We start from the raw sequence: 17424 nt of genomic DNA, 5'->3' as shown, positions 1-17424 counted from the left end.
CCAGCCAGTGAAATGCTGCTGCAAATGAAAGATGAAGCACTGCATGAAGCCATGCTAAAATGGATAGAAGGATGGTTACTTACCAACGGGGCGAGCTGTTGACATTACAATGGTGTAGTGAGAACATAAAAAGGAAATTAAAAAAAGAAAAGAATATCTGTCAGAGAATGCATGACGTGTAATGTTACTTTCCACTATGGATACTACCATGATTGCTAACCCCTCAAATGGCAGCCTAAGTCAAATGCTCACTGCTGCTATTGTTTAGTCACGTGCCACTATCATCCCATTTACTTGAGCATAGCATCTGAACAAGCTGACTGGAACCATTCTCTGAGAAACATTTTTATTATCTTCGCATGCCATCATCAAGTATCATTGTTAATGCCTGATAAAAGAAAAATTGCATTGCATTAGCACAAACTTTTAGATCCCAATGAACACATCAATTTAAGCCTCACACTGCCTAATGTCATGCAAGGCATTTGCTTTCTGAGTCAAATACCAAATGAATTTTAAGCATGACCAGTCAGTACATCAGTAAGGGCTACAGAAAGCCCAGGACAGTTTTTCTCATTCAATAATGGGCATGAAAGCTTACAGCACAGTGCTTTTTCATCACTGACAGTGCTGATGAAAATATAACAAATGGGCTGAAATGGCCACAGGGACTTCAACCTAGAACCTCCCAAATCACTGCTTAGGTAACTTCTACTTCCTAAAAAATTGCTGTTAAATGATTGACAGGTTAATACTGTTTCAGGCTGATACAGAGATTGAAAGTTGCCACTGCAACAAGTGATTTCTTGGTTATAGAACAGCCCTTCATTATACTTGTGCTGGGGAAGAGAGCTGTCAGTCCCTTTGCTAATAAAATATAGACATCTCTTTCAGAAGAGCTGAAAATTTCAACATAAAATTGACTCCAGGTTTCATCTGTGTAAGCAAAGCTTCCCTTATTTTATCAGCAGCAATAATTACAAGTTTCTGAGCAATGGCACAATTATTTTTTTTTCTTTTTTTTTTTTTTTAAGAAGATTACCAGCTCTGTGAGCTTATGTGCAGGCTAGGGTCAAATGTAAGACATGCAAATTCAGAGGTAACAGAGTTTGCAAGGGCCTTTTTAGTTCTCAGCCCTTCCATGGCTCCGTCCCCATTTCATTTAACTATGTCTAGTCTGCTGCCATTCGCACCCATCATCTCTTGGAACACTTTTCGCCTTCCAGTATTATGGACATATTCCTTCTTCTGCAGAAAGATGAGGTGTAAAAGTTATATGCATCTTTCCAAGACAGAACATGGAGTCTGGGCCACAGAACTCAGCTTCTGTTGTTGTTTGTGACAGTGTAATGCAGCTTTCCTGACTGCATCCCCATCCTCTGGTTTAAGAAGATGGAGCTGTGAATGAGGGAACATTCACAAGGATTACATGGTTGTTGTCAGGTGTGCAGATGGAACTACATGACACCTGCAAGGTCCAAGACAAACTCAGGGTAAATTTTGAAGCACTAAGTGGTTTTGCTCCTTTACATGACATGGTAAAACCAGTGTCAGACAACAATGTTGATTATGAATTCAGAATTAAAGCTTTCTTTAATTAATAAGTCCATTGTTCATCATGCCCTTAAAGTCACTGGGAGATTTCCCAGTCCTTTGTTTTAACAAAATTCAGAGTAATAGCTTTCTCCAATGAATTTCTTGGTTTTTCTCATTTTCTGTCATATCCTGAACATGTAGTATGTTTCCAATATCATGGCTTCCTTTGTATTGAATAAGCATTATGTATTTGACTGTAAATAACAAACCCAGGGGAAAAAATACACAAGATAATGAAAACATGCTTTTACTGGGGGAAGATCGATTGAATTACACATTTCCTTGAGTTTTTTTTTTTCCCTTTAATTTCATTGGGTTCAAGCTTCAGTGATTTCAAAGGATTTTTTTTGCTTGGTTCTAGCTATCGTTTACATTAAAAGTCAGGGTAGCAAATCCAAAAGGCTTGCTCCAGTAAAGTGCGGAGTGGACACAGTTCTAGGAGTGTTTAAAAGCCAGGGAATTGGCCACCAGAATTACTGGACATGGTGATACTGCCTGTGACAAAGGAACAGAGTGAGACTGTTTCTGGGAGTTGGCTGTGGTGACTAATTTTCCCATATTACAAAAGGGAAGAACAACTTCTTACATACCTATTTCTTCAACTTAAAATGGGAAGAGACATATTGTCACTTACAGTCTAAAGTGAACACTGAGGTAATATTTCAAAGATTATCACAATGCTCTCTTTTCTTTGTTACATACTACCCTACAAAGCCACTCAGTGGCTTTTTTTTTTTTCCTTTGAATTCAGCAAATTAAACTGAACTGTGTCCATGCATTAAATGGATGGAAATGGAAGCTGGCCTCTTGGGTCAGTTGACCCCAGTTCTAATAAAGCAATCCATTGAGACTTTGAACATTTGATTTAATGTGTATGAAAAGAGGAGGACAGATAAAGCTAAAAATGTTTTTATTAACCTTTCACAGCTCTACTGAAAACCGTCAGCATGCACCACTAAACTGTGAAATAGTGTCTGCCTGATATCCATTGTGCCAAATTGCTGCTTATCTTTTGGAATTAAGTAATAACTATTATATTATATTTACTCAAATAGAAATATTAGCTTACAAACTTTTTCTCTCCCCATAATCTTTGGCATGTCTATATGTACTGCCACAAAATATATTTTGCACACTCATTACTCCAACAGCCTTAAAACCTCCTTACCAAAGAGCAGCACATAAACAGTGAGTGGATACTAGAGACCACAAATATTTTAGGAGAGAATAATTAGTCTTTACCTTGTAATACTTACACAATTTAATTAGGATTTTCTCTTTCCTTTGGCTGAGGTTTGTTTTTTGGATAAAGAGTAGTGGTAGAGAAATTAATTAGGGCAAAGCTAATCCCGTAATAATATTATCTGTATTATGTTTGTCATTAATAAATATAGTTACTCTAACTCGTTATACTTCTTAGAGAAAGAAACGTGACTAATAGCCTGAGCTGATGGTTCTCATATTCATGTCTATGCCCATGGTTTTGTAGTGCTTGCTTATGAATATATGCATCTGCTCTTCAATAAAAAGACACTGGGACAGGACTTTAACTTCAGGGGGATCCCATCCCACTGAAATAAATTAAAATTTCGCACGAGATACCAACAGGAGCAGGATTTCACCTGCACTGTAAATCAGTGAGGCAGCCAGCATGGCAAAGGGTGTGTGGAACCCAAACAAGGGCAGGGAAGGATGTGGCCCATCTCATCAGAAAGCAATTATCCTGCAGGTCACAGACCCTGGCTCAGTGGGAGCACTCACCTCGCACGGTGAGCGTAGCAGAGGCTTCCACTTTCCCAACGCGGTTCTCGGCGATGCAGGTGTAGGTTCCTTCATCTGTGCTCATGGCTTTCTTAATGCGCAGGGTGTAGTCGTCTTTGATGTCATACCTGTGTCACAGCAAGAGAGTGAAAACTCTTTTTGTGGGCAGCAGAAATGGACAAAAACTATCACCTGGAAAATGCCAGTCTGAATCTCTCTTGGAGCCAACTTTGGAAGATAAATTATTATCCAGCATTAGATAATTCCACAAAGCATTAATCTCCATGACATTTTTATTGCACTCTGCATTAGTTAGAAACTTTACATAAAATTAGTATTGCTATGTTCAGTATTAAGGCTGTATTAATAATAGCATTCACTTTGTCCTTGATCTAGAGCAATAAGATAAAATTAAGGTATCAAACATCAGATATCAATACATGACAGCTGAGGTTTATCATGCCTTTAACAGTGTGAGCTACACATTTTACCTTTTGCTGATTTGGAAATTTCCTTTTATATACAGTTTTCCCCTACAGCAGCAATCCCCTAGGGAATGGTGAGCATGTTGGTAGGATCTCACACTACCCGATTGCAAACAATAAAAAATATATTCAAGCTCTGGAAGGTGACATTTACTGAAGAGGCACATTAAAGCAGATTTATCAATTTCACAGAAATACAACAAAACAATTCAGTAAGGGTGGACAATGACATTTCCTCTTTCTTAAAAGAAATTAAAAACAATTCAATTGTGCTTTGTCCATTTCTTTGTTTCTACTGTTGAAAAAATTCTAAAACTTTAAGTTTTATACATGAGGATGTATAAAACTTAGTTAATGCGACATACTCCAATATGTAGTGAACACTTATTCTCAAGGCATTTAGACTGATTATATCCAGAAAAATATTTTCAGCTAAATTGTTATTATCTGCAGAAGTCATGCTTAGCAAACTTTTTTAGGCTCTGATCCAATGCTCATTAAAGTCAGTAGGAGACTTCATGTTGTGTCAAATATCTTTGGTTGCTAAATCAGGAAAACCCTGCTTATCAGCATAGATACTTTACCCCTTAAATATTATTTTGTTAAATTATTTTCAACAACACATCTTGATATGATTCATTAAGTCACCTTGAATCTAGACTTGGCTTCAGATTCACATGTATCAGTGAAATAGGAACACTAAACTAAAGACAGATCTAGACTTCAGGAAGTGTCAATACTATTTCTCATTGTATACACACTCATGACGTAATTTCAGAAGGACTCATTTATTTTTTTTTTGTAATGCAGGAAAGGCCTTATAGACTTGTACAGGAAATACATTTAAATCATATGGAAGAGCACCCTTAAATATGTGGATGAATAAGGACGCAATGCAACTAGTCAGAGGAATGTTGGCAGGCTCTATGAGCATTTTTAGATCTTTTGGGAACATGAAACTTTTTTTTTTTTTTTTGCATACATAATATACATTGCTATTGGTTCCTTTAGTATAGGTTTGTAGAGAGAGTGCCATATGCTAACAGACTTCAAAGCATCTTAACTCAAAGATCCCATACTGTGAAACATTTAAATTTCTGTTAGGTCTAACTGAAGCTAGTTAGCTTCTAACTGAAGCTCTAAACATCTATTAGAGCATGCCTAGCAATTCCAAGAACAAAGAGCAGCCAAGAAATCTTTTTACACTCACCACAATACTTCTTTCTATATCCAGCAGGTCCATTCTATCAATTAGCAGGAAATAATTTAATAAAGATGAATTTGAGGCTAACCATTCTGTTAGAGTTAACCTAAACACATATAATACCCATTTCCTTGGGAGTTACATTTAATTGTATGTATATGCAGTACCTCAGATTTAATTGATTAATAACAGATATGCCAAGGGAAAGAATAAGTAAGTAGATGTCATGTCAAACTTTAGAAACTTGTAGGGATCATTTTTTTTGCCAGCATTGTGCCATTGGTAGTTGTGAGGGGGCAGATAGTTATGATGTTAGAGAACTTAATATGCACCTTCTGGAGAGCTACACATCTATTACAACTACATTCAACAGCCACATGCAGCTAAAGAACATTTCCTCTAGACTGCTCACAAATTATGTCATTTTGCATGCTGTGCTGCATTAGTCAATGGCAAATAAAAATCACTGTTTTCATAAGACAGAAAGGGCAAATTGTCCCCCTTAAAAATCTCAAGAATATGACAACATTATCCTACAACGATGGAGCAGTTATTTGTCTTTGGTGATTGCAGAGTTGCAGACAAGAGCAAATGCTTATTTTCTTGACATGAGGCCAGCTCTAGGAGGCTGAAAATATAAATTTGTATTCAGCTCCTGTATGATGAGGAAACTAAGATCAGTTGTAATATAAATATGAATGGGATATCAGAATCAGGGCTATAAAGCTGGGCAACAATTAGCCATCTTTGTAAATTTAAGTAATTTTTTTTTTCTTTTTTCATACAACAGATAACATCCCTGCATTATACTTAACGCTGCCGAGAGCAAATGAGCCAGGCAGCAGGAGTGAATGTGAGAGAGGGGCTGCCTGAACTGGGATGCAGGCAGGCTGGGACAGGGAGCTCCAGCGTGCTGTGGGCTGCAGCTGACTCACTCTGCTTCCTGTCACGGATGTGCTGGTGCCGGCATGCCAGCCAGCTGCCTCCGAGGCTCCGGCAGCCTTTATCCCTGCACCTGCCAATCCTGCACGTTGTGCCAAGGCTGCTGGGCGGAGGAGCCAGCTGCATGGCATGCCAGGACGCAGGGTGGTGGCTACAGCCATCAGCTCCCACTTGGGCCACCAAACGGAGGGTGGCGTAAACATGTCACCGCCACGGTCCAGTTAACAATTACTTCAAGGACAGGTTCATCTCTCCCAGCCTGCTTCTCCAACAGGCCATGCTTTTGGACCACCCTGACAGAACGTGCCATCTAGCAATTGCATCCATACGTGGAAGGACCCGTGGGGCGTTAGAACCATCTGCTGTCCTGCAGTACTGATATGCTGCCCGTCAGTCATCTGTTCCACCAGCACTGTCCCCAGAAGTCACCACAGTTCAGTGAAGAGCAGATGAAGCAGACAGGAAGGAGAAAGGAGGGAAACTGGCTTTTAGCCTGACCCACAGCAGCACAAACAAAATAACAAGGTATGGAGACTGAAGGTCTTTTGAATTTCTCAAGCATCCACCTGCTCAGCCTTGAACAGCGACTTGTCTCCTCTCTGTCCTAGAGCCTCAAATCCCCATAGCAAGATATTTTAACCTCACTTTGTGGAAGTTCACTCTCATCTGGATTAGTGCTTCTGAACACTTGGAATGAGGATAAGGGTCCTCTCTGCTAATAGTAATCACATACAGCGTTAACCAGGCTCCTGGATTGACAATGGCATGGCACAAAACCAGAGCGCAGTGGTTAAATTGCTCCTTAACATTGCCAGCACATGAAGAAAGCCACGTCTTCAAAATATGTGCAGTGTCAAGAAACAACTTGTGACACAATGCCCAAATATTGCTGACTCCTAGCCAATTAATGCAGCATTGTGCTAAAACCAGAGGGCATCAGACATCAGTTTCACGTGGTTTTGGACATCTAATTGATTTTAAGTACTTCTCTTTGTTAAACATTGGGAGGTGCTTAACCTTTGGGTTCAGCTTAGACTTCAGCCACCAGACTGAGCTGGGAGAGGTCTTTCAAACAGCCAGTCAGTCTGTGCCAGATATAAACCAGCCACTTCTGGGCACCACGTTACATAATTTCTGTTCTACAAGTAATAGAGCAGGTCTGCCTTTAATTAAGCGAAAAGGAAGCGGCTGGCAAGGGACTGGCAAGGAAAAAAGAAAGAGAGAAAACAAGAGGCACATGAGAAAACACTGCTGGTGAGGAAATTCTAATAGAAATTGGGTGATTTTGAGTGAAATCTGGCAGTCTCTGGCACATATGAATGCATTCATTGTTGCTAGTTCTGATTAATGACAGTTGTACAATAGTGTGCTGACAGTCACTGCCATACAGACACAATTTTTTTTTGATATGAAACACTGCTGAAAATGCAACCCAATCAGATTTGGCCCCTGAACAACATGTGCTATCATCACTGTACTGTGAATTGAGATTGATTGGTAACCAGCTGTGACAAAGTGGGAAAAAGAGCCTTGTCTTTTTCAAGAAAAGAAGAAAAATAAAAAACTGAATTGTGTCAAAACCATTACCATCTGCTCAGCTAAACAGCAAATAAAACAAAACACATTAACTATTTTTAAGTATTGCAAATTAATGTACTGAGGTTGAATTCATGTGTTAACTTAAGCATGTAAGAATAAACTTGAATTGAACTGGTTTTGTCACAGTTGGAATTTTTTCCCCCACATTTGGAAGTGTATCTGAGCCATCAATCTTCTTCATGATTATCAAATAAAAATATAAAGAAAAATTTATGTAAGTTAGAGATAATTGACAATAATATTTGGGCTTTTTTGCATTTGATGAAAATTTTCCACAGTGTTTTGTAGAACCCCCTAGTTTCCATATTTTCAAAAATCTGCATGCAACTATGCGTAAAAAAAAAATGTACCTCTTTTGTTTTTAACACACACAGACAGCAAAAATTAATCTGCAGCTGAAGTAATTTTATTCCTAAATATCCAAGTAGCCTATCTGGGAATACAAGGATGTATTTGCTTTAGTGGTGTACTTTAAACTTCACAGAATGCTCAGCTGAACTCAAGAAACCCAACTCAACAAGTCTTATTTCTTGCTATAGGGATATTGCAAGAGGAAAAAGTCACATCTAAACTGTTAAATACTGATGCCACTGGCCTCAAAAAATTTGCATTGATTTATACCAGACATACATTTTCATCTAAAACATTACTGTTAATAAAAAATATTAAATAATAAATTAGAATCTTTGTAGGTACACATTATAGGCTTGCTTTTTTTTTTAAGCGATGGCACAAAAATGACTTTGCTGTATTTTCTTTTGCCTGTTTGCCAAAGTATTTTGCAGAACATGCACAAAGCTTCAAGATTGCTCACAACATCGATGATTAGGGAGCCCAAATAGAGAGAGGCTACTGGCCAAAACCAGGGTAAACAGGAGGTAGTTGAGGAGGCTTAAGCTTCTGTCTCCACTTCTGTTTTGTGGTGCTGGCACTTGAGCCCCCAGCACCGTGCCACAGCTTTTCACTGGCTCCTGCATCCCTGCGCCAGATGGAGGGAGCCAGAGGGAAGCTGCAGTGAGATGGGAAGTGTGAGCTGTTACCTGCTTCAGGCTTGTGTGATCCAGCAGCAGAAGGGAGAGCCCCCATGCCCACTGGCAATGCATATCTGACACAAGTTGAGGTATTTGCACTTCCATCCCATGCACTCATAAGTGGAACAAGAAAGAAGCCCAAACATACATGGCTACCAGCTTTCTGGGGAAAGATATAGGAGTGTGAGGTTTTTTTCTCTAGCAAAACCTGAATCAGCGACAGTTATGGATATATTTGTGTGCACTGGTCTCAAATTACTGTTTGTACCCCTGAAATCAAAAGCTGTTTTTTGCTGGGTGGCTCTAAGACACTGCTTACAGCCATGATAAATTGAGCTCCCAGGGAGCTGTCTCCAAGGTGCTGACAGGGTGGCTACTCCTCACATCTGCATGTCCACATACCCATTTATTTTTTAGCTCTGCCACTCATATCAGAGAAAGGTAGAAGACAATGTTATATTACTTTGAATTTCTTTGTGTGATGCATATTTGCAAGCTGACATATAAAAGGGATTCTATATTCTGTATTTCCTTATTCTATAGAACAAACCGGGAAAAGAGTTGTGTAACACAGGCTGCTACTCACTACTGTGATTTTTCTTCAATTATGGTGACTCAGGTTCTGCTTTAGTCCAAAACCTCTTATGGGTTGTGATCAACAGATTCTTTCTATCTGATAGAATAGACACACTCAATTGCAACAATATAAAACAGAAACCCACACTGCACTGTGTTTTAAAGCAAGGCATCCAATAAAATGGTCTAAATCTCATAAAATATGCGTACAGCTGTTACAGTTACTGGGCCAACATTGGGAAACCATACCTGTTTCCAAGGAAATAGTGTTTTCCAAATTATCTGAAAGTATCACACTCCACAGCACTGCTCTTACATGCAAACAGACAGGTGTGACTGCACATAAAAATGGGTAGTCTCTTACAAAATCAGGAGCCATGTGCTCAGAAGAGAACCAAGAAAGCAAACTGAGACTGGTTTTTGATTCTCTTTGAAATAATTTGGAAACAAACAGCAGTTAAGAAGAAAACATATGTCTGGGAATCAATGACTCAGTAAATCCTATCTAAACTTACGCAGAGATCCTTTACATCTCTGCACATGGAAGTGTACTCATTGGGAATTACCACATCATAATTACCCAAAATGGGCTTCTGATTTGATTTTAGTTCCAGACAGAGCTCCACATCTCAGAAACTGGAGCTTTGGTGGAAGTATGATCTAAGAGACCTTGTAATCACTTGGCATGAAGACCTATCCTCCCATCACCAGGAGTAGTCCTTTCCTTCACAGATGAGACACATTTGGCACTGAGGGAGATTTATATTATTAATGCCTATGTCATAAATTCATCCCTCAGAAAAGTACCCTTGATGCTCAGAGTTTTTGTCCATTTCAGCTTTTGAAAAATTGAAATGTTACTGCATGGACTGGAACAATGTAAGATTTGAGCCCAGATTGGCATCATGCACCCACTAAACTTGGCTTGATGCATTTTTTTAACATGAGCACACAGATCATGAATAGTTTGAGGTAAATCAAATTTGTGTTTGCCTGTTTATTATTGTTTGCCTAAAGCACATGAAAGATTACTATAAACTTGTCAGAGAAACAAAATGTTTCCTAATCTGTATTTTGAATCAGTAACCAACTTTGAAGTGGCAATTAAAGATGAAGTCATGTTAATGTTGTAATGAAAGTGCCTTCAATAATGCAGTTGAGCCAGAAGTCATATTCTTAAAAAGTACATTTTGCTAGTTAAGTAATTATCAACATAGAACTTACTGATAGGAACTTGAAATAACTTTTAGGCTTAAAACTTTACCATTAAAGTGTTTTCACTGACAGTGTAAGTTAATTTTTTTTAACTCAGTTGACAAGTTTTGTATCCCATGAAGAGATGGAATGTGTTAAAGGAGAAGAAATCCCTGCAGGCCAGACATTCCAGTAGCATCAGTGGTTAGAGCTCTTGAATCTTACTCCCACTTGAATATAACTAAGAGCTTCGTCTTCCCTGTTTTCCTGAGGCTTTCATGGAAAAAAAATGCATAGTTAATGATCTTTACTTTTATGTAGTATATTTTGCTTATTTTGACACTAAAGAAATATTTAAGCACTAGTAGGAGAATTTTGAATGAAATTCTATATTAAATTTCACTGTGGCCTCTCCCTGCAAGACTGTTTTTTACTGCAGCCTTCTGTGAGTGGAAAATTCAGATAAACCCATGTTTGAGGCTACTACAACTGGCATTAAATTTTGTTTCTGAACTCTTCTAGAGACTTCATTAATGCTCTGAAATTTAACTATTTTAGGCTGCAGAATAAGAAAGAATAAAAAGAAATAACAACATTCTCCTGTGACAATACTGTTTCTAGAGCACTGTCAGTGTTCACTTCATAGATCACCAATAGTTCACACAGTATAAAGAGAAAACATGCATGCAGGAGTGCTAGCTGACACAATTCCTTTATGGCTCCTGTCCATGGAGTTGTAAAGCTATTTTTCCAACCTTGACCCTTATGTAAGCAACTGGAGAGTATTTTCATGAATCTGCAAACAGACTGGCTGAAACAATAGCTCTTCTTCAGCTCTGTGGTGAGAACTGACACTTAACATGAAGCCAATTTAAATGTCAACGTTATTAACTGTTTCTCTGCTGATCAGTCTATCAGAGCCACACATCCACCACTTTTGCTCACAGCATTTAATACTTCAAACAAATGGAATGGCAGGCAACTCCTGGGTTAGACTATAAACCCCTGGGGTATCTGTGGGACGATGCAATTATAGGACTTTATTCAATGTCAAGGTTTGAGGGATTTAAAATGTAAAAAAATGCCATCATTTACACATTCACTTGGGCATGTACTCCTCATACAACTGTAGGGAATATATTTCCACTTGCAGAGCAGGAAGGGATCAGTGACAGGCAAAACAGCAATCAGATAAAAGGGATACTCAACCAAAAGTGCTACAGGAGGGGGCACCCCACCATCACTGCGGTACATCCTCTTTATGTTATATACACAAAAATTAACCAACCCCTGCATCCATTTTACCTCTCATCACCTCTCTATCGTTAAATGGCATTTCTGATTTTACAGAAATTTCCTCAAATTCAAATGTTTCTTCAACATAACAGCTGAAAAGATGCATCTTGTGTTGCACTTGGCTGAGATCTGCCAGCGTTCATTTGTGCCCCACAGACCCTGCAAGTTACAGAGCAGCTCTCTCCGTGGCAGAAATCTACAGCAACAGCCTCTGCAAACCTCCTCTCATGCCTCCAGATATATGTAAGGATACAAATACCATACTAAACCTCTTTCTTTCACTCTTTTTGACAAGCTATTAAGAACATCCAATCTTCCCCCCTATGCTGCTCATAAAGGGACTAATCTCTCCTTAATGCTTTAGCTTAAGGAAAAAAAAAGATGGGCATGCAAATCATACAGGATCTAACCAGAAATGACAAACAGTACATGTGATATAGCTAATATGAAAAACATCTTTTTCCCCCGACCCTTCATTTAAAACTGTTAATTGTTATTAATTGCAATAGAAATTTGCTGATGTAACCAAAGATTGTATTCATTACACTACTAAAACACACTCTTTATTCTAATTAATTTTCAATACACATTAGACTGCATTTTGTTACAATCTGCACAGATATTAACTCAAAGAAAGCACACAGTGCTGTAGTGTTATTAACTCATAATTCATTGAAAGGTCATTCTCCCCTTGGTTGTATCTAGAGGGGGCTAGAGTTAAATACCTCAATATCCTATCCACAGAATATAAATGAAATTACAGAGCACCGCTGTTTATTTTTAAAAATTACTGTCTCTCATAAGAGCCTTATCTTATGGTCATGTGCTGGGTATGTGCAAGATGCCCACCAAAACTCTCATGAGAGAGCAACAGCTCAGTCAGTGAAGAAGGAGGGGAGGAGGCGCTCCAGGCACAGAAGCAAACTCCTCTCCCTGAGGAGAAAGCAGTGGCAAAGACAAGGTGTGATGAACTGACCATAAGCCCCTTTCCCTCGAGGAAAAAGGGTGTTTTTAAGATTTGGTTCTATTTCTCATTATCCTTTTCTGATTAGACTGATAATAAATTGAACTAATTTTTCTCCAGGTTGAGTCTGTTTTATCCACAACATTAACTGATGAGTGATATTTCCTCATTCTGATTTTGACCCATGAGCCTTTCATTATATTTTCTGCCCCCTGTCCAGCTGAGAAGGGAATAACAGAAAGGCTTTGGGGGACACTTGACATCCAGCTAGGGTCAACCCATCACAGTGGAGAAATAAAAATGCAAAACTTCTCAGGCTATCCGGCTCTTTTTGGATGTCCTCTTAAAAAATCCAGCTTTTCTTAGTTCATTAGGTTTGCTGTCAGTTGTGTTTAAATCCATTTCAAAGATTTGCATCTGGAAGACCATGAGATATTTTAAAAATGTCATGTTTTACTCCTAGTTTTGGGCACACAAGAAACCATGGAGGAAAGCAGAGAAATTATAGGTGTGCTTTTTCATTCAACTCTATCAGAAGTATGACAGACAGCATTTCTGCCCAGACTACGCATATGCATAAAAAAAAAACCCAGCCAGTATTAAGAACATGGCAAAACTAACACCTACACAAGCTTGTGCTGTTGCAGCTAACACATATCTCAGAATACATTAACTCTGTGCCTTAAGAATGCTTATTCCCAAATAATTTTTAATGAACATTCCTAATCTCCAGCCAATAAGAAACCTTACTGTGCTATTTATGATTTTTACTGCTGCGTGTTACTGCTCAGTTTAATTTAATAACCTACAATCTCTTAACACTTAGCAATATACCTTGTGTAAACTACACACCACTTTCCTTCTGAAGCATCCCTCTTGGTTTTTCTGCCCACACTTCCATTGTGTGGGTGGCACATAAAACAAATACCTCTCCCTGTTGGTGCAGTTGCCACTTCTCATCTCTAGTACAATATCCATCTAATCAGACAGTGCCTGTAAATGCAACTTAAAAGAGCAGGTTGTAATTTCATTAAAGATGTATTTACTGAGCTAAAACAGCTGTTCTGGGCTGAAATGCAAAAATGGCCTAAGTGATTGCTACTCAGTCAATTTTAAGGCAACTGAAAAATACATTTGCTGAGCTAACTTCACTCTCCCGAAGAGCTGGCACTGCTAACTTCTTCTGTATAAAAGGTTTAAACAGTTATTATAGTGTGTCATAAATTTTGACTTGTAATTGAAAATCTCTTCACTTCCTAAAAAAAAAGTACTTATTACTTGCTATATAATTACAGACCATGCAGCTGCTCTCCTCGGCTTCGCTAGAAAATTTGAAGACATGAAACACTGTACAAACCTTATTCAAATGTTATTAAATTGCTAGTCATAGATCTGCCACTCTCATACTGTAGGCTCTCAAATAGTGTCATTTTCTTCCTGTTACCAGGACTAAAATGCAGATGAATGAAAAGTTGATCCAGGCCATATTGAGTTCTCTACCACACAGGAGACCATCAGCTCCTTGGAAGGAAAGTATAATCTCTATTTCTGCTGAGCAGACATCAAAGGGAAAGATACCTGAAAATGTATCTGGAAAAAAATTTCAATGCATGAAGACAAATTCTATTTCATTTTCAGTAGGTCTTAATCATTATGCATGGCCACAATTGTCTGAGTCACTTTGACACAATCTTTGTGCCATTTCCTTGCGTCACTTATAACGAGAAAAAACTCTATGCATGGAATAGTGAACCTCATATTGCAGCCAAAGGCATAGGACTGGTGACCCTCCAACATCCTGTTCACCTCCAGTAGTTTGACATGAGTCATACTTGATTAACTATTCCCCACCCTTTGTGTACTGTGGAGGCTGTGGTGTGAGGCTGAATTTTTAGAGCAATTAAAATAAAATATACACCATGTGCCTCAACCTTTGATTTACAACGCATTTCAGTCTTGGGTCACTGATTTGAAGTGGACAGCTTCTGGAAAAAGGCTTTTCACACCGGATTTTAAGTCTCCCTCTTGGTGCGTTATCAACATTTAGATCAACAAGATATTAATTTGTGGGGACCAATTTAGGCTTTAACAAGAATTTTAAGCACTGAAGAATATAAATAATTCTTTATCACAGTGGTGCAAAAGAACTATGAAAACAGTTATCTTACATTATTCATGATACTGTTTTCACCTAGTATTTATAATTTTTTTTAATTCCTGCCCAGTCATACACAGAGGAACTCCATGACACATATCACAGTCTGAAATCTCAAGTCAGGTCTACAGGATGTTGGATATGTAACTCCCTTTGACCACTGGTGAGACCAGTCTTTCCCAGGCATTTAAAAAACTACTTCTCAAAGATACAGACTATCATAGTTGATTTACATCATCAGTTCATAACTAAAATTGGGAACGAAGTTTTGCAACATCAGAATAAACTGTTTATTCTCAGATTTGAAGCATGGTTATTTATATACTCCTGAGCAATTACACAGACAATTTGACAAATAGCCAAATTATTTTTTTATAAAGAGTCGTGTTTTCAAACATAGTAATTTCTTTAGAAGTTGGGTTTTTTTTTTCATTTAATCCAATGGCAACTGGAGATGCTTAGAGTCCATCTGGGACCTTTATAATTAGGGTTTTAACAGCCTGAAATTATTTTCCAATTACTACTCAACACACCATTCAGTGTAGCAATGCTGTTCACATTTGTCACCAGAAATCACTGGCATTACTTTCCTCTTTGCTTTCTCATGGGTCACTAAAAAAACTAAAACAAGGTAAGGTGGAAAAACAGACTAGGATTTCTGAAAGACTATGGATTCACTGCCACTGATTCTGGCATTCACCAGGAGCAAATTACAGAAACAAAATGCATACAAAAATTCAGTTTGATCCACTTCATTGTCACTGAACTAGATACTTTTGAAAGCTGAATCAACAACAGACACATTTAAAAATCTGCTGTAATTGTTTAAACAGGTAACTACTATATTTGTCTTGCAATCTAGGGATGAAGCCAAAATGAAATTATTGAAAAAAACAAAAACAGACAGATGTGCAAAGAACATTGTTAGCTATAGAAACAGGAAATTTATATTGAAAGTTAGAAGAGAAATAGTTCAGAGATCTGCTCAGAAGCATTTATGCATGTGGGAAGAATAACAAAGAGAAAACCTTGAGGGCTTTATATTTCATTGTAGATGTTAAAATGCCTAAAATACAGGAGCTCAGTTTGTCTTTTACCTCAAAAAAAAAACCAAAAACCCTCAATTTCAACAGTGAGGAATCATTTTGACTTTTTTCAAAATTTATAAAATTTTGCTATCATAATTTTCTCATCCATCCATTCATTCAGACTATACCTGGGCAAATTTCTTTGCTGGTACTAAAAAATCCAGAAAAATGCAATAGCTTTTGTTTTAGAGGTTCCAAGTTTATCTTCCTTGATTAAGCATCATGCAGCATGGTTTGGAAATGTCCACTTTTTGGACAGTGAAGATATGCTCACACATTGTGCTATATGAATAAAAAAATCATAAGATAGAAAGCATGCAATGCTAATTATCAGAGGTATTTGCCTCTGAAGTGCAGATGTTGGAGAAAAAAAAGTGATACAGTCACTAAAGAATATCTAACAGAAGTGCAATCAAACCAAAGACTCTGTGGGTTCATCATCTATTACTTCTGCTTATGAGACCTAGAAGCAGATATGATTTAAAACAACAGAAGTAGCACAAAAACAAGAATAAATCACGGAAACACAATGTATTTACTGTGGACTACTCTACAATACATAGTTAAAGAGCAAGCAAAGAGAAAAATCCATCCTGACATCAAAAACTCTTCTCCTGAAAATAATATTTTGCCTATTACATTCATACACATCTGTCACTATAATAAGCAAAACAGCTATGCCATTTTAAATTTTTTTTTAATTGCCAGAAAAATGAATTTTTTTTAAAGTACATATATATATATATACATACACTCACACAAACACACATACCAAACTTACATAGAAATATTTTTTCTAGATTATGTATTTTTCCATTAGTATAGTCAACTGATGGAAAATGTCAGCTATGGTGGGGGGAAAAAAAAAAGAGGCACTATTCATGTCTACTGCAAAAATTGAAACTGTGCAAAAATAAATCAGGACTCATAGTGCCAGAAAGACTTGTTGGGTTGTGGAGACCTGGGTTCTAATTCCTGTTCCCAGAGCTAGTTCCATGTTGAAATATTTTTTTTAATGAAATAATGATTCAGCATCAAAACAAGAAAGAGTTCCAGAAAATGAGGAGCAAGCACTGCTCTTTTAGTTGAAAGGAGCCAAACTAATTTAAAACCCTTTTACAGGAGAGACTCCCTTCTCCTGCTCACTAAAATTTTCTCCTTGTTTGTTCCAGACTAAATTAATCTTTCTTGAACACAGGGGGCCTGTTCCAGATTTCAACTCTGCTTTACGCTTCTGCAAGTCTGGCTTTTTGTTTCCTCAAGAGGAAGTTTTCTTTCCAAGACTTAACAGACATGAACGGAGCAGCCAGCAAAGCCCACCATGCTCTGCTTGTAATTCACCTTGCCAGTGCAACAGAGCAACTTTCCTGCCAAGTATTTTCCCTCTTGGTATCAGCACATCATTGTGAAGGCTACTATCACCATTACAGTCCTAAAACATCTTTACTGTCTCCAATAAATTCACTGAATACCCATGTGCTCACAATACCTACAGATCATTTTTCTTTCCTCCACAGGAACCCATTACCTGGA

General features: G+C 37.9%; 1 protein-coding gene across 4 annotated transcripts in view; it reads right to left on the bottom strand.

Moving 5' to 3' along the window:
- The window catches only part of ROBO2 (roundabout guidance receptor 2), a 1014282-nt gene that overhangs the window by 119004 nt on the left and 877854 nt on the right, over positions 1 to 17424 (bottom strand). For all 4 annotated transcript variants that reach the window (XM_064410930.1, XM_064410932.1, XM_064410928.1 and 1 more), the window contains 2 exons: positions 3358 to 3485; positions 84 to 95 (listed from right to left, as the gene is read on the bottom strand). In XM_064410930.1, the coding sequence (XP_064267000.1) occupies positions 84 to 95; positions 3358 to 3485 (140 nt within the window). The remainder of the gene's footprint in view (positions 1 to 83; positions 96 to 3357; positions 3486 to 17424) is intronic.

Source organism: Passer domesticus, chromosome 2 (genome assembly GCF_036417665.1).
Source record: "Passer domesticus isolate bPasDom1 chromosome 2, bPasDom1.hap1, whole genome shotgun sequence".
NCBI lineage: Eukaryota > Metazoa > Chordata > Aves > Passeriformes > Passeridae > Passer > Passer domesticus.
The sequence above is the reverse complement of the archived record's forward strand: the minus strand, read 5'-3'. Positions and strand labels throughout refer to the sequence as shown.